Consider the following 20660-nt stretch of genomic DNA (forward strand, 5'->3'; position numbering starts at 1 on the left):
ATGGAATGACCAGTAGATTTCCCAAGAGGAATGTGAAGGAACTGGTTGCCCTCTAAACCTGGCCAGGACCACCACGGGGTCCAAGTTACCACTTTCAATCAATTACAAAGTGCCCATTCCCTACCATCTAAGGTATGCTCTTGCTAAATCCTTTTTTTCCCCCCTCACGGGATTTCCCCCCACCCCCTTTTCCTGACCCAATGACCTTAGACACATTTGGCAGAGGAACAGACATGCCTACTCTCTTCCAGATTGGGTCCGAACAGTAAATCAATGTGTTACAATTTGTCAACGAACCTCCATAAAAAGGAAAAACAAAAGAAAAATGAATAAGGATGAGGGCCAGAAGCCAAGAAGGGGAGTAGTAATAACAATAATCACCACCATTTTGTACTGGGCACCCGAGGTCTCGCGCTGAACGCATTATCTGGATTCACCTATCTGATCCTCACAACAACCCTAAACGCTGGGTAGGGGTCCTAACAGATAAGAAAACGGAAACTGGGAGAAGTGACCGCCGGGTTACCCAGTTAGTACCTAGAAGAGCGACAATTCCGCCCTAAATGTGACTCCTTCAGCTCCTAAAAAGAATTCAAGGAGCTATGAGAAGAAAGGATTTATTTGTTCTGTTGTTTTACAGGCAAGCACAAGAGCTGGAGAGGAGAGAACAGCAGCACAGGTGGAAACAATGGAGAAGCAAAAAGTGAAGTGAGGGCAAGAGCCGAGAAGAAAAGAACCCGGGAGATGTAAAGCAAAAAAAGATTTAGAAACTCTTCGAGTTCGGCGAGTGCTGGGAGACCTAAAAACTATTTCAAGAAGGAAGACGGAAGGAAAGAGGCAAGGGCCTGCAGGCGAGAGGCCCCACTCCTAAGCCCTCGGGCAGACAGCCCCGCCCCAGAGGGGAGGAGGGACTTCCTCCCTGCGGGCAGCTGCTTCCGGTGGAGTCCGGAAGACGCTATCGGGAAGGGACTAAAACTGCGCAGCCAATCGGGGCGACACTTTCGTCTTACCGGAGGACTCGTGGGTAACTTGCTCTTGGGAACCAGCACCATGGCGTCTGGCTGCAAGATTGGCCCGTCCATCCTTAACAGCGATTTGGCCAATTTAGGGGCTGAGTGCCTCCGGATGCTGGACTCTGGGGCCGATTATTTGCACCTGGATGTAATGGACGGGTAACTCCGCGGGGCTCGGGTCAGGGTTGCCGCGCGGGGCGGGCTCGGCGCACCTTTATTGAGTGCCTTTTGGGTGCACGGCGTCCCTGTACCGCGGAGCGCCGCACTCTGAACGCGGTGCTGAAAAGGGGACTTGGGGTGGGAGTCCTGGAGCCCCTGGCTGGAGCGAACCTGAGGCGGCAGCCTGGGCTGCGACCGCGTCCCAAACCCCACTTCCTCCCCTCCCCCCACGTAACGTGTGGCCCTAGCACTAGGACCTGGACGCAATTTTAAATCTCTTGGACGCGTCTCTCATTTTCAGTTAGAGAAACTGAGGCCCAAGGGGATAGGCATGACTTGCCCAAGCTCATATAGCTAGTTAGTAGCAAAGCTGGGGAGACAGACTTGTGTAACGATTAAGAGCTTGGTACCTGTAGCGAGATTGCCCGAGTTCTGCCATTTGATGGATCACCTGGGACAAGCCACTTAACCTCATTGAGCTTCAGTTTCATTATGTGAAAAATGGGAGTAACAGTAGAACCTACCGCTTAGGCAATTTTGGAAGATGAAATGAGCCAACATGTAAAGTATTCAGTGCCTGGCGTATAGTAAGTTCTCAATAATTACTAGGTGTTGTGTCATTGTTCGAATTTTGATTTTCCTGTTTATTTTCTCTTCAGGCACCCTGCTCTTCAGGGAGGTCAGTTTTTTTGTAAGTAATTTTTAAGCACTGTAGTTATAGCACATAATCGATATTGTTCAGAGTCAGTATGATGCTAGTTTAAGTTGGCTATAAAATGTAGAGTCTAACCTTGAGAAGACAGTAGGACTTTCAGGATTACACAACATTGTGACAGAGTTGCAAATTGTATTTTCTTGGGTTTGCCAAGTAGTTCCTTGAGCCCTGCTGATAACTGGCCTGAAAGCAGTAACAGCCATTACTTTGGGTTCCGGGTCAAAAAATAAATTTAAACAGGTAAAATTTCTGTGTGGCCTCGTGCAAATTTGTTTTATTTACAAAAGATGATCAGTTACTACCTGTTCTTTTTAATGTCACTCCTGTTACAAGAGTTTTGTCTTTGTTCTGTCTGGTTAAATCTGTTGTTTCTCTTTTATATCCGACTCAGTTATCAGTAAGTATCCCAACTGATCATGGCAAAGTCTTTACTTTAGAGTCTAAGCATTCTAGGCTAAGTGTGTAAGATTGGTAAGTATTACCTCGCACGAAAGCTTGATTTTTATTGTGTTATATACATAATTCATATTCATAGTTATGTACACGTACATAATTTTTGGAAAGCTCTGAGCTTTCACAGGTAACTGGAGGGTGTACCTCAAAGATGGGTAGGTACATTTTCATGTCTGGGATACAGATTTTGTGTCTGAGACCCCTACCTCAGGATAGAACAGGCTACATGTGTACATGTGTAGTCTGTTTAACACAGAAAGCAATTTGGTGTTTTAAGTAAGTCTTGGGCCATATTTGAGTAACTGAATGGAGAAGATAATTTTTTCAGTGCACAAATCAAGAATATTAATGATAACAGTAGTAGCTAATATTTTTGAGCACGTAAGTGTTTTCAATGTTCTTTGTGAATTAACTCACATAACCTTATGAGGTTGGTGCTGTTGTTGTCACCAGCATTTGACAGTGGGGAAATGGACACAAAGAGGTTAAGTCACCTGTCTGAGGTCTTCTAGTTAGGAAATGGTGGAGCCAGGATTAGAAGCCTGCAACAGCTTGTTTGGTCTCAGAAGTTAAATGTCTTCTGTGGGTTCTGGGCTTATCGGGAAGGATTAAGACATTCTCTGTCCACAAAGAACTAATAATTTATACAATTACTTTTGTTGTCTATTTTCCCATCTCTCCTGCTGTACTGTAAGCTCCCTGAAAGTAGGGTGTCTTTGGCTCACCTCTGAATTCTCTGCAGGTAAAGCACGGTGACAGGCTTAGTTATAATTGGTTGAATGAATGATTGGCTCTATCATAAGAGAGGGATGTCTGATGAAACACCTTGTCCCCTCCCAGCCCAGTGGCAGACCCTGAGCTGATTAAGATACACATATTTGTTTTTTACTGGCTCCTTTCCCCCTTTGCCGAGTAACATCTTGGTTTGACAAAATTAAATTCTCCAAACACCATTTTAAAACCTTTCTCTTTTAATCTTCACAACGTTTTGAGCTCAGAGGTATTTTGATCCCCTTTTGTAAAGGAGGAAACATTTAGGGAGTTTCAACCTCTTCCTGATGTCCCATCAGAAGAGGCAAAGCTAGCTGAGCTGCATTGTTTCCTAGGCCAGGTGTGTGAAAGTGGGGGCGTGGACTCCCCTTTCTAAGGTGGCCAGCCTCAACTTACCTTCTATTCAGGTACTGCCTCTATGCTGTTCTTTTTCCTGGTCCCTTTAAAAATCTCTAGTATTCTAGTTTGGATGCACCTGTTGTTTCCCCTTTTCCCCTAAGGTCCCTGATTTCTCTCCTGATTAAAACTGAATGTCTTCATCTTGAAGGTCAGGAACAAGTTTTGGGAATACTGTGGGGGGTGGTGCACTAGTATGGTTGGATATTTGAAAAAAAAGGACAAATGAATTCTCTGGAAAAGAACATTGGAAAGCATATAAACCTGCCATGACAGGACAGTGATCAGAAATGTGCTGTTAGTCCTAAGTGTAGGAACAGAGCAAATATGCAATTTTTTTTTTTAAGTCTGTTTCTAACGTTTGTTTATTTTTGAGACAGAAACAGAGCATGAACGGGGGAGGGGCAGAGAGCGAGAGGGAGACACAGAATCTGAAACAGGCTCCAGGCTCTGAGCTGTCAGCACAGGGCCTGACGTGGGACTCAAACTCACGGACTGCGAGATCGTGACCTGAGCCGAAGTCAGCCGCTTAACCGACTGAGCCACCCAGGCGCCCCGCAAATATGCAATTTCTAAATTAGTTACCAGGATTTAAAATTGGGGAGATTTCACATGAGTACTGGATTGCTGACTTTTGAAAAACATCCAAAGATTTGCTAGCACTTGGTCCACAGCCTCATGAGGCCACAATGGGCTGGAGCTGAATGGCAGCCACCATCATTAACCAGGCTAGATGTTCTTCAATTGTCTTCTGTCTCCATCTGCCCTATATTGCTGCTCTGTGTTTTTTGCCAGCCCTTGGAAACATGAGATTGTGTTTTCTGATTCACAGGGAATGTTTTCTCATTACAGACTTGCTCCATTTATTTATTTATTTTTTTTAATTTTAATGCTTTTATTTATTTTTGAGAGCCAGAAAGAGACAGAGCGCCATCAGGGGAGGGACACACAGAGAGGGAGACACAGAATCTAACACAGGCTGCAGGCTCTGAGCTGTCAGCACGTAGCCTGACGTGGGGCTTGAACCCACGAACCGCGAGATCATGACCTGAGCAGAAGTCGGATGCCCAACTGACTGAGCCACCCAGGCACCCCAACAGTCTTGCTCCATTTTAGATCAACTTTAATCCTCCGTTTACCATCTTTATCTTGGAAGATCTGGTAAATCGATTGTATGACAATTGGAAACAGAGCTTCAGGTTGATGAGAGAAGATGATGAGAGATAAAATAATTTTATACCTGTGCTGTAAACAATTATAGCTTAATCTCACTAAGTCTCTGGGGAAAAGGGATACTTTTTTATTGTATGTTATTTTTTGCAGACTGCAGAAAGTACCTTTAATAGGACAAAGAAAAAGAATAATACAATGGTGAAGCCGACTGCTTTGATGAAATTTCTCTTAGAGTGAAATAATGTATTTTCCAAGCTGGTCTGATAAGAACTCCCAAGGCATTGGCGTGCCTGGGTGGCTCAGTCAGTTAAGCATCTGAATGTTGGTTTCGGCTCAGGTCATGATCTCTTGGTTTGTGGTACTGAGCCCTGCGTCTGGCTGTGCCCTGACAGCATGGAACCTCCTGCTTAGGATTCTTTCTCCTTCTCTCTGTCCTTCCCCTGTGCGCATGCACTCTTGCTCTCTCTCTGTCTCTCTGTCTCTCTCTCTTTCAAAATAAACATAAAGACCTCCCAGGGCATTTGTTGAGAATTCAGATTCCCAGGTCTTCTTTAGTGTCACAGGGTTGGCATAGAGCCTGTAAGTCCTTTTGTGACACGTGGTCCCAAGGTTACTGTTGCCTGGCAAATTTAGGACCCCTTCACTTCATGCTTGGGTTTGTCGCCTTTTTCTGTTTCAGCTTAACCATAAACCTTTGGTTTCTTGTCAGGGTATCAGTACCTTTCTGTTCTTCTAGTGTTCGTGGTGAGCCTAGAGCACTGTAGTACAATTAGTCATGCAGCTGGGGGGATCAGTAGTGTTACATGATATGCTTCTGTTTCCCAGTGAAGTAAAAAGTATATTTATTCTGTTCTCCTGTTTTCTCAAGATGTATGTGTTTATTATGTCTGTTTAATTATAAAGGCAACCTAAGGTTGAGCAACAAAAGTACTCTAAGGCCATGCAGCAAATTAAAAGAACAGTGAACAAAATCCCGATTTTCATTCCAGAGCTGTATGATACCCAGTAAGCCTCCCTGTCTGCTTATCTGACCCTCACCTCTGAGTTCCAGGAAACATAACGAGCATCTTATCCATGCCCCTGGCAGTCATTGCTCTGAAGTGAAACGGTGGAATGATTTCTAGATACTAGAAACCCTACCTTCAAGGACCAAAGTGTTTGCCGGTGTCCGTACCTGTCCACCTTACCTGGTCCCTCTCACATGTGTCCTGAATCCTGACTCGTCTCACCTCCCCTGGACTTTGTTTTTTTTGTCGTTATCAGTGGAGGGACAGATGAGCGTAATAGGTTAAGAGCCTGGACTTTGGAGCCAAGTTGCCGGTGTTTAATGCCTGCTTGTGGCACTTCACAGGCTGTGTGACCTTGAGCCTCTCTTCCTTGTCTGTAATATATGGATTATAGGAGTACCTGCACCATAGAGTTGTGAGGTTTTAATGAGTTAGTATATGGAACGTGTTTAGAATGGTGCCTGGCCTGTGTAAGTTTTAATTTTTTTATTAGCATTCATTGGTCTGCCATCTAAGCTTAAGGTCTTAACCATTTATTCTCTTTTGAGCTCCTCACATCTAATGAGTTCACAAGTCCTGTCACGTGTTATCTGTCGTCTTTTCCATTCTCATTGTTCCTTGCCCAGGCCGTCTTCCCACTTTATTATTTCCACTTTATTTTTTATTTTCTCATTGCTTTGTGTTTTTTTTTTGTTTTTTTTTTTTTTAAGTAATGTCTGCTATGGGCCTTGAACTCACAACTTCGAGATCAAGAGTGACACACTCTACCAAATGGGCCTGCTTGTTTCTTGCTTTATTTATTTATTTATTTAAAAAAAATTTTTTTTTTTTACCGTTTATTTATTTTTGAGACAGAAACACAGCATGAACAGGGGAGGGGCAGAGAGAGAGGGAGACACAGAATCGGAAACAGGCTCCAGGCTCTGAGCCATCAGCCCAGAGCCTGACGCGGGGCTCGAACTCCCGGACCGCGAGATCGTGACCTGGCTGAAGTCGGACGCTTAACTGACTGCGCCACTCAGGCGCCCCTTGTTTCTTGCTTTAAAACCTCACTTCATATTTACAGCAGGATAGAATCCAAACACTGAGCCAGGCATTTGATACCCTTGATGTGACATATTCTGCCTCCTGTTCTTTTCACCCTCACCAAGCTGAAGAGCACCACCTCTCCCCAACTTTGAACACAAGTTGCTTATTTTTGCCTTTGCTTCATTTCTTTTCCCATCTTTACAAATTCTTTGTTCTCTAAATCTCGTGATCTTCCCTTCTTTTCAAGTGCCATACTACTTGCCTCATATGGCCCACTTGTGGCTTTACCTTTTCTTGCTATCCTCATACAGGGTAATATCTACTACCTTTAACCAATAAAGCCCCGAGTTCAGTGACTTAATGTTATAAAGTTCAGTTATTCACGTAACAGTTCAGCTTGAATGTCCTTCCATGAAGAATTTTAGGGACGTAGTCTCCTTCCATCCTGTGACTCTGCCAGCCCTTAATGGCTTCTCTATTGGCAAAAGGGTGAAGTGAGGGCAAAAAAGGAATACCGCTTAAGCTCCTGCCCTGCAGTGACACACATCACTGAAATTCGCAGGCCTTTGGGGAGAACCAGCTGCACGGGCCACCTGGAGGTCAAGGGAGTCGGCTCTCCCCAACAAATACAACAGCAGGGCCAGGGATTCCGTTGGGTGTTAGCCGTTTCTCGCCAATGAGATTATAAACTTTTCTAGGGTAAGCAGGAACTCCCGTATCATGGTACTTGCATAGAGGGGGTTTTGTTACATATTGAAATGAGCTAGTGATAGAACAGAAGGACAAGCGAGTAGGTCAGTGGCATGAAGTACTTTGGGGTCAGATGTCAGGAAGACTTACTCTGAATCCTGCCTCCGCAAAGTATTAACAGGGTGACTTAAGAAAGTTATTTTTCCTGTGTTCTTCAGATGGGGCTATAACAGCATCTACTTCATAAGGCTGATGAGAAGATGAAGTAAGGTACAACACCTGGCATGCTGGAAACCCTCAGTAATGGGTGGTTAAACTGATTTAGTACCCACTGAATGAAGTGGATTAGAAGTGGCCACAGGCCGCCCATGACAGACTAGGATTTGAGAGACCCATGTCAGAGTCCAGAACTTCCTAACTAGTGTGTGACTTGGGCAAGTCATAAAACTTTTGGAGTTTGGATTTGGTTGTCTTTCCATTTTTACCTGTTGGATTACAAACGATGGAGTTAAATCTTGTGACACTGTCTGATTTTGTTGAAACATCAGGGAAATACTGCTTTGTAAAACTGAAATTACTGAGATATTTTTAGTATTTTTTAATACTGATGATGTTAAATACTACATGGAAAAATACTGCAATCACAGATGGTCCCATTTACCCCTATCAGAGTGCTTTTGAGAACAATACAGAAATTGAATTGAAAACATTTTCAGAGTAAGATTTTGTTTGTCTTATAGGCATTTTGTTCCCAACATCACCTTTGGGCACCCTGTGGTAGAAAGCCTCCGAAAGCAGCTAGGCCAGGACCCTTTCTTTGGTAAGTGGGTGTTACGCTGTCTGACGCTGGATGTGTTGCTCAAGTAGATGATTGATCTCTCAACCTCCAATTTCATCTGGAACCCCCAAACCCCACCCTGTGCTGGGTCTTCACTGGCTGCTTGTAATAAGCCAAACTCTTTCTTGCTTCAGGGCCTTGGCACTTTAGCTGATCTCTTTGCCTAGAAAACTGTTCACTTGACTGGCTCTGCTTTATCTTTTGGCCCTGAATTACTGGCATTTCCTCAGGGAGAAGCCTTTCTAAGCACCCCATCCTAAATTAACCTTTATCCAGTTATCAGACCACCTTCCGTATTTTCTTTTTCAAACTTCCTTCAGTCAGATTACTTTTGTCCTTTACAGCAGGGATTTAATCCACTTTGTTTTACTGTGGTTTTTGTAGAGCTAAGCATAAACACAAGATTGGGGTTTAGTGTAATTGTTAATTCTCGTGAACGTGAATTCAGTCCACATGTTGTTACTGCTCTTTTAAGCTAAGTTAGCAACGGCTTGAAGCTGACAAATGTCTCGTACGTAAGAAGTTGAACAAATTTTTATAAATAATGTTCTTAAGTACCTTGGAATTTAGTAAAACTTAGGTATTTTTTATTGGCATATTGTGGGCCAATTTTGAGAAGGATTCTAGTTGTGCTGTCCCATGTGGTTGTCCCTACCCACATGTAGCTATTTAAAGTTAGTTCAGGTTAATAAAATGAAAGATGAAGCTTCTCAGTGATATTAACCAACCATATTGCAAGCTCTCGGTTGCCACATGAGTCTAGTGACTGTTGTACAGTGCCATTCTGGAACATTGCCCTCGTTGTAGGAAGTTCTCTCGGTCAGAGCTTCTTCATAGGATCCATCTACTTTGCACATAAGAAAGGGTGCGTTACCACGTAATTTATGTGGCATGAGGGAAACCATGTTCCAGCAGCTTGTTCACCATTTTGAAATTTTCAAATAATGGAATGTAATCCTCTGATGATCTGGACTTTTTTATTACATTTTAGAAAATGAATTTTCCAAAATAAATTTGTTCTTATGAATATCAGGTGAATGAAATAAGTAGCCATGTTTGCCCCCACCGTGCTGTGGCCACAGAGTCCTCTGCATCTGGCTTTGTATGAATTTAAAAGAAGTTATTTTTTTTCTTTTTTTTTCTTTTACTTGGATTCCTCGCATCACTACTCAGTGCTATTTGTGTCTCCTACATTTGTGCCTCTCGTATCAATCCTACTGCTACAACCACACACAGTCTGCTCTTTCTTTCTGTTTTTAGTTTATTTGCTAATAAACTTGCTACTAATCAGTCTGTCTAGAAGTGGGTCTACAGTAAAGATGAATGGACTCCAAATGCTTTAATGTTTGGGTTTTGTGACTTTTGCTTTTTATATTAAAATGTGTTTTTTTTGTTTGATTCTTGGATCTTGGTTGTTGGATAATTCATGTGTACATTCTAAGAAGTATTTCACAAGGTGCATGCATAACTGGTACAGTTCTGAACTGTTCAGTCTCAGTATTGAGTGGAAATAACCAGTAAGCAATCAAGTGATAGGGAAAAAGCTGTTATTTTTGTGCTTTGGTTTTGGGTGTTTTGTGTTGTTTTGTTTTTGTTTTCTTTGCTCTCATCTAAATCTGCGGTCTTCACGTGTGGTCTGAAGACCCCAGGAATCTCTTGCGGGTGGAACATGAGGTGATGACTATTTTCATATTACAGCGTTATTTGTCATTATTTGTGTGGATGGTACAAAAGCAATGGTGAGTTTGTCTGTTGGTTCCTTAGCCTGAATCAAAGCAATGCTATTGAACTATCCAAGTTGTTGTTAAATTATTCTTCACCACCATGTATTCATGGTACATATCGTTGAAGGTCAGTACAAATAATTAACTACAGTAAATCTGATGGTTGGGTGCATTTCTTTTCATGTTTTGTGTGCCAAAGCAGGAAGTACATATGAAGTGCTTCTGCAGTATACTGTGTGATGATGGCTTTCTCAAGGAAAACCCACTTGCGCCACTGAGTTGTGAACTGAACTGGCTGCCTTTTTCACGAACACTTATCTTCACTGGAATGATAAACTGATAGATGAACTATGGTTATCAGACTTCAGTATTTTACTGACATTTTCTTGAAAGTTAACTAAGCCTGTCATTTCAAGGAAGATACCTCATTAATTATTGTTTCCACTGATAAAATTAGAGCTTGCAAATGAAAATTTGAATTTTGAAGAAGTTGTGTCTGCTCCTGTGAGCTTATTAGCTTTCTCCTGTTTACAGCTGTTGTGATAAAATCTGTGGTGTTGCGTAATTTCTGATAGCAAATAATAAAACGTGTTACTCTTTGGAAGTCCTATGTAATGCAGCAAACCAGTACTGCAGAGATCCATTCAAAGTGTACTGGGACAGGCCAGTGGCTTTTAGTGTAACAAAGCTCAAAAAGTTCATTGGTAGAGTTTACAGATTCCACATTGCAGCTAACCTTTATTAAAGTCCTACTTGCTGAGTTCTGGGGTAGAAATAGAAGAATATCCACACTGGTCTGAAAAGGCTATCAATGTACCCCTCCCTTTTCTGTGTACTTTTTTCCCTTTTCTTCATATAAAACAACACGTTGCAGCAGACTGAATGCAGAGCACATGTGAGAATATGGAGGTCTTCTGTTAAGCCAGACATTAATGACTTGCAAAAGTATAAAATAAGGTCACTCTTAAGTTAACATGTGATAGATTTATTATTATTTTTAAATGAGTTCAGTAGACACTTAAAAATTGCTTAGTTTGAATTTCTAAAACATTTTAGACAGTGTTAAATACAGTTCACATCAACATCGTTTTGGAGGTCCTCAGTAATTTTTAACAGTGTAAGCGGAGGCTGATGTTGGAACGTTCAAGAATTGTGACCTCAGCATGTTACCTACAGGCAGATGAACTGGTCGCTCCCTGAACACTCTCCATTGAGGGTTCCCAGCGGTGACCGCACGCCGGAGGTGGACTGGCACAGCAGCCTGTTAACGAAAGGAATGAGTAGATATTTTAAAGCAGATTGATTTTTCCTTACTTATAACACAAAGAAAATAAGAAACACCAAATAGAGTTTGTCTTTTAAAAACAATGTTTTACCTATTAACATAGGTTCTATTTTTGTCACTTGTTAGTTTAGAAATACAAACTTTAATCTCGGCTTTGTCAAGCAGTATTCCCTTTTCCTGATATTTTTCAAAGCCTTATTGCATTTTATGGTCTTAGTTGAGTCTAGAATTCTAGACATTTTTTCTTTAATGTAGCTCAGCTGTATCAGAGGTAATGCTTCCTCTAGCAAAAAACAGACAAACTCAAAACTCTTCTTAGCATATCTGTCTGACCTAGGAGTATTTACTGTTTCCTTCTTGACTTAACCACTTTTAAGCCGCCCTCTTCTTGTTAAATGGTCTAATGTTTCAAGTCAAGAACCTTAAGAAGGCCACCCCCACTCTCCCTAACGGATCCCTGTGATTTGAGCTTTACAGTTAGGATGTGTGTCAGACCTGCAGTTACCATGTCCTTCCCTCGAGACCCGCCCCCCGTGGTGCAGTTTTCGGGCTCCCCTCCCCCTGCACATTGGCCTGCAGCAGCTCCCGCTGCCATAGCTGCAGAGCAGACCCAGAATCCTGCCGCTGCTTGCCAGTTTCAATCACTGCCAACGTCATTTCTTCCTGGGTGACTACTGTGGCTTTCCAGCTTAGATCTTGTCACCTCTCCGCTCAGAATCCCACAGTGCTCCCCCCCAATCTCGTTCAGAATAAAACCCAGTGGTCTGCAGAGCTCCAGGCTGTGGCCCCTCATCCCGTGCCCCTGTGATCCTCCTGCCCAGCCACGCTGGCCAAGCTACCAACCCAGTGTGTCTTGTATTAACTTAGTTTCTTTATGGTCTGTCCCCACCCCCCACTAAGAATGTAATCCCCATAACAGCAGAGATTTTTGTCTGTTTTTTATGCTCTGTCCCTGGGGCCTAAAATACTTAATGATGCAGTAAGTGCTCCATAAGATATTGTAGAATCACTTTATTTAGCTTTCTTATAAATGAGAAATGAAATCTGCATAGATAATAGGACTGTTGAGAGTTTTTTTTAGACTAGCATTTCCTGGACCTAGGTTTCCTGAATTCTAGTCCTTTTCATATATACCATCATATGCCTTTTGTGGAAAACTGGTTTTTTGAGAAATGAGTTTAACTAAAACCGTATCTTCAAGTTAAAAGGAGGCTAGCAATACAGCAGTGTCATTATTTAAGAATTCTTTTAATGCCAAGTAGTTTATATCCAAAACAGCCAAAACTGCAGGCTGGCCTCACCAATATGGGGCAGGTATCTTCCTTTCAGTAGTATTCAGGAGATGTGTCTTTTCTTTCTAGATATGCACATGATGGTGTCCAGGCCGGAACAGTGGGTAAAACCAATGGCTGTAGCAGGAGCCAATCAATATACCTTTCATCTTGAGGCTACTGAGAACCCTGGGGCTTTGATAAAAGACATTCGGGAGAATGGGATGAAGGTGAGGGGCCAACAGTGACCATAACGTTTTAATACTCTTCACTCTTGGTGTGGACGTTTCATTAGAAGACAGGAAGTGATAGGCAGAGAAGACCAGACTTGAGCAGTTGTTTTTTAGCTGAGAAATCAGAGTTGAAGTATAAGTTGTCTGTTAGACAGGATTTCTATGTTCCCCTAATGTTTTCTGAAAAGTTCTGCCTTTTAGGAAGATTTACATTTGGGTAGCCTTGTTGGCTCTTCTAAAAAATAGTTTGAATAACTTACGCATTCCATTGCTGTGTATATTCTACTCTTTAAGAATAGATATTTCTAGGGGCGCCTGGGTGGCTCAGTCGGTCACGCATCTGACTTTGCCTTGGGTCATGTGCTCATGGTTCGGGGGTTCAGGCCCCATGTCGGGCTCTGTGCTGACAGCTCAGAGCCTGGAGCCTGCTTTGGATTCTATGTCTGCCTCTCTCTGCCTCTCCCCTGCTAGCGCTCTGTCTCTCTCTAAAATAAATAAATATTAAAAATGAATTTTTAAACAATAGATATTTCTACTGGGTCTGACATGCCATATTAATATAATGTGGAAATAATTATTAATGTGATGTAGCAAATTTGTCTCTGTTATAGGTTGGCCTTGCCATCAAACCAGGAACTACAGTTGAGTATTTGGCACCATGGGCGAATCAGATAGATATGGCCTTGGTTATGACAGTGGAACCTGGGTTTGGAGGGCAGAAATTCATGGAAGATATGATGCCAAAGGTAAAGAAATATTTGGTTTTGGGGTGAGGCTTTTATAGTGTGTGCACATTCGGTAAGCCTGTATTGAGCCACTTGTATTTAGCCATGTCCTGTTCTGAAGATGGTGGGGGGGGGGGGGGGGAATGCCTGCAGATCCCTGGAGTACGGTGTGATAAATGCTGTATGAGATTTAGCGTGGAAATCAGGAAAAATATCACATCTTAATCTTGAAATTTTCTGTCAAAGGCATTATCCCTGTAGCCTTTCGATCTCTTGGGAGATCTCTTTTCATTGAACATTGAGGGTTTTTTCTTTGTCTTGTTTGCATGAAGTATATTCTCTGCAAAGCCATGACAAGTTCAGTGCCATTGCCCCAGAAGAATAAGCCTTGCTTTTATGAAGCTGGATTTGTTTCAGTATATTAAAAAGGAAGGTATCCCTGATCATAATTTGTATTAGTAGAAAGTTAACTGTGTGGTGGGCACCTGGCCGTCTCAGTTGGAAGAGCATGCAACTCGTGGTCTCTGAGTTGTGAGTTCGAGCCCCATGTTGGATATAAAGACTACTTAAAATAAAGAAAGAAAAAAAAAAGTTACTGTGTGAGACACTTGGAATCCTGTTTTAGTGGCTAGTATTTGGCTATTTGATTTTTTATTTGGTTGTTTTTCCCCTTAGGAAATAGCCACCTTAGGAATCACTTATTTCTTCGTGTATATCTAGGTTCATTGGTTGAGGACCCAGTTCCCGTCCTTGGACATAGAGGTCGACGGTGGAGTAGGTCCTGACACTATCCATAAATGTGCAGAGGTGAGATTGCTCTTCAGGTCACAGCTGAACTGGTCACAGACCAGTTTCCTATCAAATGTAATGTCTAGAACATTGTCTTGTGCGCCAAACAGATTTTTTGTGTTTCCTAAATTGCCTTTCTTTCTGGGAAAGGTATTTTTTTTTTTGTTCAAATGTAGAACATTGAGAATAAAGAGCAATAAGTGAATATTCTCAAATCACATAATCATTAAAAAGTAAGTCCCAGTTATCTCATTAATGCTGAAGGAAGTTATTTTTTAAAAAAGAATATGCTGAATGCCAGCCTTTGGGAGATCATTAAGTTCTAGGCCTTGGAGTAAGACATTTTTCCAAAATGGGGAAAGAAAATCTCTACCTGCTTATAAAGTGAAAAGATTGTGATTTTGTATAGCTTAGGTGTATTAGTTACTGGTTTGTCCCTTGTAAAAACTGTCTGGAGCCATTTCTGATGTAAATTTTGGTCTGATTTCTGGATAGCTGTGGTCCTCCTCTACGTGAGGGGGGATGAGTCTTCCCAAGTAGCCAGCTGAGCTGAGTTAATGAAGCCCTGAGCTTCCCAGGAGGGTGCCAGCCCTTCCTGTAACACTGCAGGTCATTGAAGTTTATGTGGCCTGTTTTTATTTAAGCAACATGGTCTGATCTGCACTTTAAGTTTTTTGTATAAATGCCATACTTTTTTGCTTGATACTTGTCAAAAGCCGTGGCTGTGAGATACTTCTGGAAGAGGAGCTGACCGGGTGATTAGTGAACGTATGTCCTTTGACTACTTGTGGATTTCTTGTTACTGAACTGTGCTGTGCCTTTGGGTGTTTTTCCTGCTTACATTAAAACCATGTTAGGCTGTAACCCTACAAAACTAATTTTTTTTTACATTTTTGGAAGGAATGTTTTTGGAGATGTACACTGTATCACAGAGTGACGGTGTCTCCTGGGAGGAATTTTCCTCCCTTCTGCTGCCTCTCCCAGTAGCCTCCTGCCACTTTGTTCCGGAAGTGGATCACGTGACAGATTGGGTTTCCCTCAAGTCAAATCCTGGGAGTGCAGAGCTAAATTTGGACTTCCCTTACTTGCTTTTTCTCTTTGATTTCTTTGTTTCCACTTTAAAAGTATATTGAATATCTTTTTTAAGCCCTTCAAAGCCTTTCTGGAATACAGTGAAGTAATACATGAAAAAGTGCTTCATTCTTTCTGACGTCAGAAGGAGAAATTATTTAATGTTGCTGTATTTTATAGTTTCACACTTTAGCAATAATGGTCTATCAATTCCTTCACAGTTGACCCTTGAACAACGTGGGTTTAAACTACCTGGGTCCATTTTTATGTGGATTTTGTTGTTGTTGTTGTTATAGTAATGTAATGGTATTTTCCTAATGCTTTTCTTGTCTTTTTTTTTTTTTTTTTTTTTTTATGTTTATTTTTGAGAGAGAGACAGAGTGTGAGCAGGGTAGGGGCAGAGAGAGGGGGAGACACAGAATCCGAAGTGGGCTCCAGGCTCTGAGCTGTCAGCACAGAGTCCGACATGGGGCTCAAGCTCACAAACTGTGAGATCCTGATCGGAGCTGAAGTCGGATGCTTACCCAACTGAGCCACCCAGGAACCCCAGTTCCTTCTGCTTTTCTTAACACTCTTCTCTAACTTTATTGTAAGAATACAGTATGTAATACATGTACCAAATATGTGTGAATCAACTGTTTATGTTATTGGTAAGGCTTCTAGTCAATAGAAGGGTTTTAGTAGTTAAATTTTGAGCGAGTCAAAAAGTTACTCACAGATTTTTGACTGCACATGGGGTTGGTACCCGTAACCCCTGCATTGTTCAAGGGTCAACTACAGAGTCCAAAGATTAAAAGATAATTTGTTTTTTAGTAGCCTTAGGGGCACTGGCATATTTTGGAAAAACTTTAATAAAGTTGAGGATTAAAAGATTTTTACATCTTTTTTTAAATATTAGCAAAGATTCAATGTCGTTTATTTAAAGGTGGTTAATAAAAAGCCAGTGATTTCTTAAATACATTTAAAAATCATTTTATGTTTTCATTTGTTAAGCATTTTATTTGTTCATGGAACTAGACTGTTTGAAGTCTGTTCATCTCAAGGTAGCTTTCGTGCATTTAAAGCACTGACGAATGCAAGGGTAGAAACTCTAGTCCAGAAATTGTTTTAAGCTTCTCTGCGTCTTCCTTTGAAGGATAACCTGAGTGTTTACTTCTTCCAGGCAGGAGCTAACATGATTGTGTCTGGCAGTGCCATTATGAGGAGTGATGACCCCAGATCTGTGATCAACCTGTTAAGAAATGTTTGCTCAGAAGCTGCTCAGAAACGTTCTCTTGATCGATGAAACCGTGAGGAGTCCAGTGTTTACGCTCATGAAATCTTTCTCCTGGAAAACAAGAATATCGACTACCAAAACATACCACAGTTGAAGCAGGGCTGTTTCTCTGAGCAGCTGTTCATTCCAGTGACTAAAATCTATCCTGCAGAATGTTCCAAGAGGTTAGAAATTGGTGTGTATGTCTCCATTTTTAGTGATGGAATTTAAAGATTAGTGTGGTAAAATACCATTTTTACTGGGAGACTTGATTTTTATAAGAGTAAAAATATGGCTGTATTAATAGGGTTATAAACAGAAATGTGTCTTAATGCCTACTGAAGGCATACTAGCTACTATGAAAAAATATTTTTTTTCTGCATTTTAAATCTTCTCGTTTCTTGGTTGTTTTTCCAAAGCAAAGGAAGTCCTTATGTTTTTCCTGTTTCATGTCATTTTTGATTTGTGTGTGTGTATGAGAGACAATATGAGTAGAATGGAAGTAATTTGATTCTTAAACATCTGTTTTTTATTTTGTACCTTATATTTGATACATAAAAACTGCACAGTGTATGAAGCCCAGGGATTTCAGGTGGTCTAAAATACAAGTATAGATTTTACAAAATTTATACAAATATAGATTTTATCAGGGCGTTTTTCCTTGTTAGCTTTGCTGGAGGGGCAGGTTACACAGTGATCCCCACCTTTTCTTAATCCTCCCCACCATTCTTAAGGACATGAAATAATGTGCTAGCTCCGAGCAGAAAGGAAAGGAAAGCCTCTCCTTGGAAGTGATATTGAGTTGAATCTGGATTCTTCTCCTTTCCAGCGGTTTGACTTAGCAAATCAGATCAACCAGCCTCTTTGAGTATCTGTTAACTGATTTATACACTGAACGTAATTACAGTTACCATGCGGTGTTGTGTTGACCACTAAGACATACTATGTATACGTAAAGCTTCCACTACTAGTCCCAGAATTGTAGGATAGAATTGAGGATGCTCAATACAAAGTAGCTATCATTACAGAAGTTTATGTTTTATAGCCTATAAAGTACTTTGATATAATTTCATTAAAACCACAAATCACTCTTCTGAGTGATGGGACAGGTATTTTTGTCCCCATTTAAAAAAGGAAGAGAGAAAAGCTCAGGAACAGGCTGGTACCATGGAAAGAATCCAGTAGGGCAGAGGATTTCTGGTTTTACTCTTCACAAATGGAGCCCTTGGGAGGTAGATTAGGCAAAGGTAGCCTCGTTTATTTAACCTTGTCTAATTTTACTCGGTAGCAGAACCAGATGGCTGAGGATATTCTGGACGTTATGGATTTTGACCCCAAGGATATATATTATATTAATCCAACAAAGACCAGGTAGGCTAAAAGATGATAAGGTAGAGTTAATCCATAAATATTTAAAGTTGTGTCCCAGATTCTACTTTGACAACAAATATGTAGCTGCCACTTGCAAATAGTCTTGATATATGGCAAGAAATAACAGGACCTAAACTTTAGGCTACTATGAGTTTTGAGAAATAAAAAGTTTGAAAAATAAGAACATTAACACTTCTGCATAGAATAGAGCTTGCTTGTTTTTTTCCTATACTACAGTGTAAAAATGTTTTTGACTTCGGAAAGGTTTGTGCCATGAACAGGTGCCGTTTAATCAAATCAGACAACACGAGGCATATAGAAATAACTTTAATTAAAAAACTTACATAGAAGATTATAATGTCAGACATGACAAAAAGATTTGAGCTTATCTGCCTAGACAACTTGGGTTTGGCTTTTGTTTTTTTAAAAATAAATGTACAGTAAAACTACAAGCAAAAATTTGTCAGTTTTGAATTTGAATTTTTTTCCTTCTTTAAAGGGACTAGTAGAATTCCCCATCCCTAACAAAAACTTGGTGTCAGTCCCCCAGACTAGGCCAGGTGGCCAGGATTGTCAGTTATATGGGGACTATAACTTGAATAACCTTTTTTTTTACATGAGAGAAAGCAATTCATAAATTGTCCTCAACTTTTATATAGAAAAAATTATGTAATAGCTTCAAGAAGTTTCTTTATACTCCTGTATTCAGTACTGAAGCACTATCCTTTAAAAAAAATTCTCACTCTAGCATACACATGAGAATAGATGCTTGTTTGGATAGAGTAAGCTAATGGTAAGGAATGACCAAATTAACTAGAAATACAACATTTTTTACTTTCCTATTTGTTGCTCATTTTCACTTGGGGTCTTCTCTTTATGAGATACATAGGATAGATAAAACTCAAGTTTTAAAATTAGACCAATATTTAACTCTGCTTTGCTTGTCTTAATCTGTTAGGAGTGAATAGAAGATGATCTGAATTTAGTCCAACAGATAACAGTGATTTCAAATAAAGGCATATTGTGTTATCTGGTATAGAAATTTCCATATATAACTTCTATTGGTTAAACATGTTTAAAATCTCCATAGTCACTGGGAACCTGTGCTTTACAGTGCAGCTTACATTCCATGGGATAATTCATCCATGCATTTCAAGTGGAGTGGTCACTGCCAGTGTTTTTTAAAACTACGTGTGTACATGTATGTATATATACTCTATACACACATATTTGTATATTCCCATATACAAAGGCATATATTTGAGGCAATTTTAGCGAATTACCATAAAAATTACATAGAAATGTATAGGAAAAAGAGCGATCATTGATGCACAGGTGTTTCTGTGTGTGTACATATGTATGTGTGGGTATGAAGTCTTTTAAAAATTATTTACCCAGTAATACGATTTAACATCAGCTTGCAGCAGTTAATTTTCTGGTGCTTGTGATTTGCATCATAAACACAAACGACTAGCACTTGTCTGTAGGTGAAAAGCTAGTTATTCCTGTGGTTCAAGGAAAAAGAGACCTACCTTGCCTGTTTTAAAACAGCATAAAAGATTAATACATGCAGTACATGCTCTTACTCTGGAATTGTGGCTGAGGGGGTGGGGGATGGAGAACAGGGCTTATTTTTTCCTCCTGCTTTCCATTCAGTTACATACTTTCTTCAACCTTTCCCTGTCACCTGTTTTTTTTAACATGAGTAAGTCCTAGACCAAAAGGTTTGCATTCTTCCATTTCATCTGTCTGCCTTTTTGGATGGTGACCGTTTTCTGGTGCACTAGTACAGAAGACTTCTCCACGGAAAACGGGGCTTGAACTTTCACTATGATCCTTTTTTTCATCTTGACATAGTAAGGCTTCTGTGTCTTCATCCTTCAGCGGAAAAGTCCGTCGTTCCCACCACAAAGACTGAAAGAAAGAGAAAACCTTTTCAGTTAAGTTTCAACTAATTTGTTTAAAGTTCATGTATCCAATAATCCTTAAATGTCAACTGTGTAATTATTGTTTGGTTCTTTAGCACGTCAATGTACACATTTTCATTTGGGCCTAAAGATCTAGCAACTCCAATGGAACATACTGGCAATTGTTTAGAGACCTTTGGGAACTATCTTTCCACTTCACCCTTCCACAAAGAGGAAACACTGCTATAAGGCACGGGTCTTCCTTATCAGCACAGGAGCGGCTTTGGGAAAAGCCCCTTTAAAGGTGTTTGATCTACTTGAGTGTCTCCATTTCCATCCCATAACTATCACAGACACCTATTGACTTTTCCTTCCCCGAGCTTTCTACGACTTGCCTATTAATTTTTATAGTTTCTGCTCTGTGTTCTAGATACAGTTCTTCTTTTTCAACACCTACTTATGAAGAACAGTGCAAAAATTTATAGATGGTGTGTTAGAAATCATTCCCTGTGAGGTAAGAACTGGATCCACGGGGAGACAGGTAAAAATCTGTTATGAAGGGAAGAGAACTAGCTGACATTTGCTGTGTGCCAGGTGCTGTTCTCTCTAATCAGATTTGTGTCGTCATGAAACTTGGATAGAATCCCCATTTCCTAACAGATAAGTGAGTAGGTGGAGTTGGATACTGACCTGTTCTACGAAAAGATAAGGTGTGTATGATTAGTGACAGAACTAGAAAATTTGTACCCAGCAGTTAACGCTGGATTGTTATGCTGAATTCATTA

At 40.7% G+C, this 20660-nt stretch overlaps 2 protein-coding genes across 17 annotated transcripts in view; one reads left to right on the forward strand and one right to left on the reverse strand.

Moving 5' to 3' along the window:
• The first annotated feature begins 5 nt into the window (after positions 1-5).
• On the forward strand, positions 6-19964 carry RPE (ribulose-5-phosphate-3-epimerase). 12 transcript variants are annotated; one of them, XR_006296925.1, is made up of 10 exons: positions 6-132; positions 641-1161; positions 1832-1863; positions 8147-8226; positions 12615-12754; positions 13369-13503; positions 14203-14289; positions 16505-16793; positions 17886-17968; positions 19826-19964. XR_006296925.1 is itself a non-coding variant. In XM_043577706.1 (8 exons), exons 2-8 carry the CDS (start codon positions 1051-1053, stop codon positions 16625-16627), a joined length of 708 nt encoding a protein of 235 aa, XP_043433641.1. In that variant the 5' UTR covers positions 6-132; positions 641-1050; the 3' UTR covers positions 16628-18427. The 12 variants fall into 12 exon arrangements, 7 of the variants coding, with proteins under 7 accessions (XP_043433641.1, XP_043433642.1, XP_043433643.1 ...); XR_006296926.1 differs by having other exon boundaries at positions 17889-17968; XR_006296923.1 differs by lacking the exon at positions 19826-19964 and having other exon boundaries at positions 17886-18427.
• KANSL1L (KAT8 regulatory NSL complex subunit 1 like) overlaps positions 18280-20660 on the reverse strand; it is a 132513-nt gene continuing 130132 nt past the window's right edge. For all 5 annotated transcript variants that reach the window (XM_043577701.1, XM_043577704.1, XM_043577703.1 and 2 more), the window contains one exon: positions 18280-19882. In XM_043577701.1, the coding sequence (XP_043433636.1) occupies positions 19652-19882 (231 nt within the window). In that variant the 3' untranslated portion in view covers positions 18280-19651. The remainder of the gene's footprint in view (positions 19883-20660) is intronic.

The sequence above is a fragment of the Prionailurus bengalensis genome, chromosome C1 (genome assembly GCF_016509475.1).
Source record: "Prionailurus bengalensis isolate Pbe53 chromosome C1, Fcat_Pben_1.1_paternal_pri, whole genome shotgun sequence".
Lineage (NCBI taxonomy): Eukaryota > Metazoa > Chordata > Mammalia > Carnivora > Felidae > Prionailurus > Prionailurus bengalensis.

Excerpts from the sequence above, each read along its gene's own strand:
- RPE (XM_043577706.1), top strand. The coding sequence starts at position 1,051 with ATGGCGTCTGGCTGCAAGATTGGCCCGTCCATCCTTAACAGCGATTTG. Across the intron at positions 1,162-1,831 it reads CCGATTATTTGCACCTGGAT|GCACCCTGCTCTTCAGGGAG; the intron begins GTAATGGACGGG and ends TTTTCTCTTCAG. Across the intron at positions 13,504-14,202 it reads TGGAAGATATGATGCCAAAG|GTTCATTGGTTGAGGACCCA; the intron begins GTAAAGAAATAT and ends GTGTATATCTAG.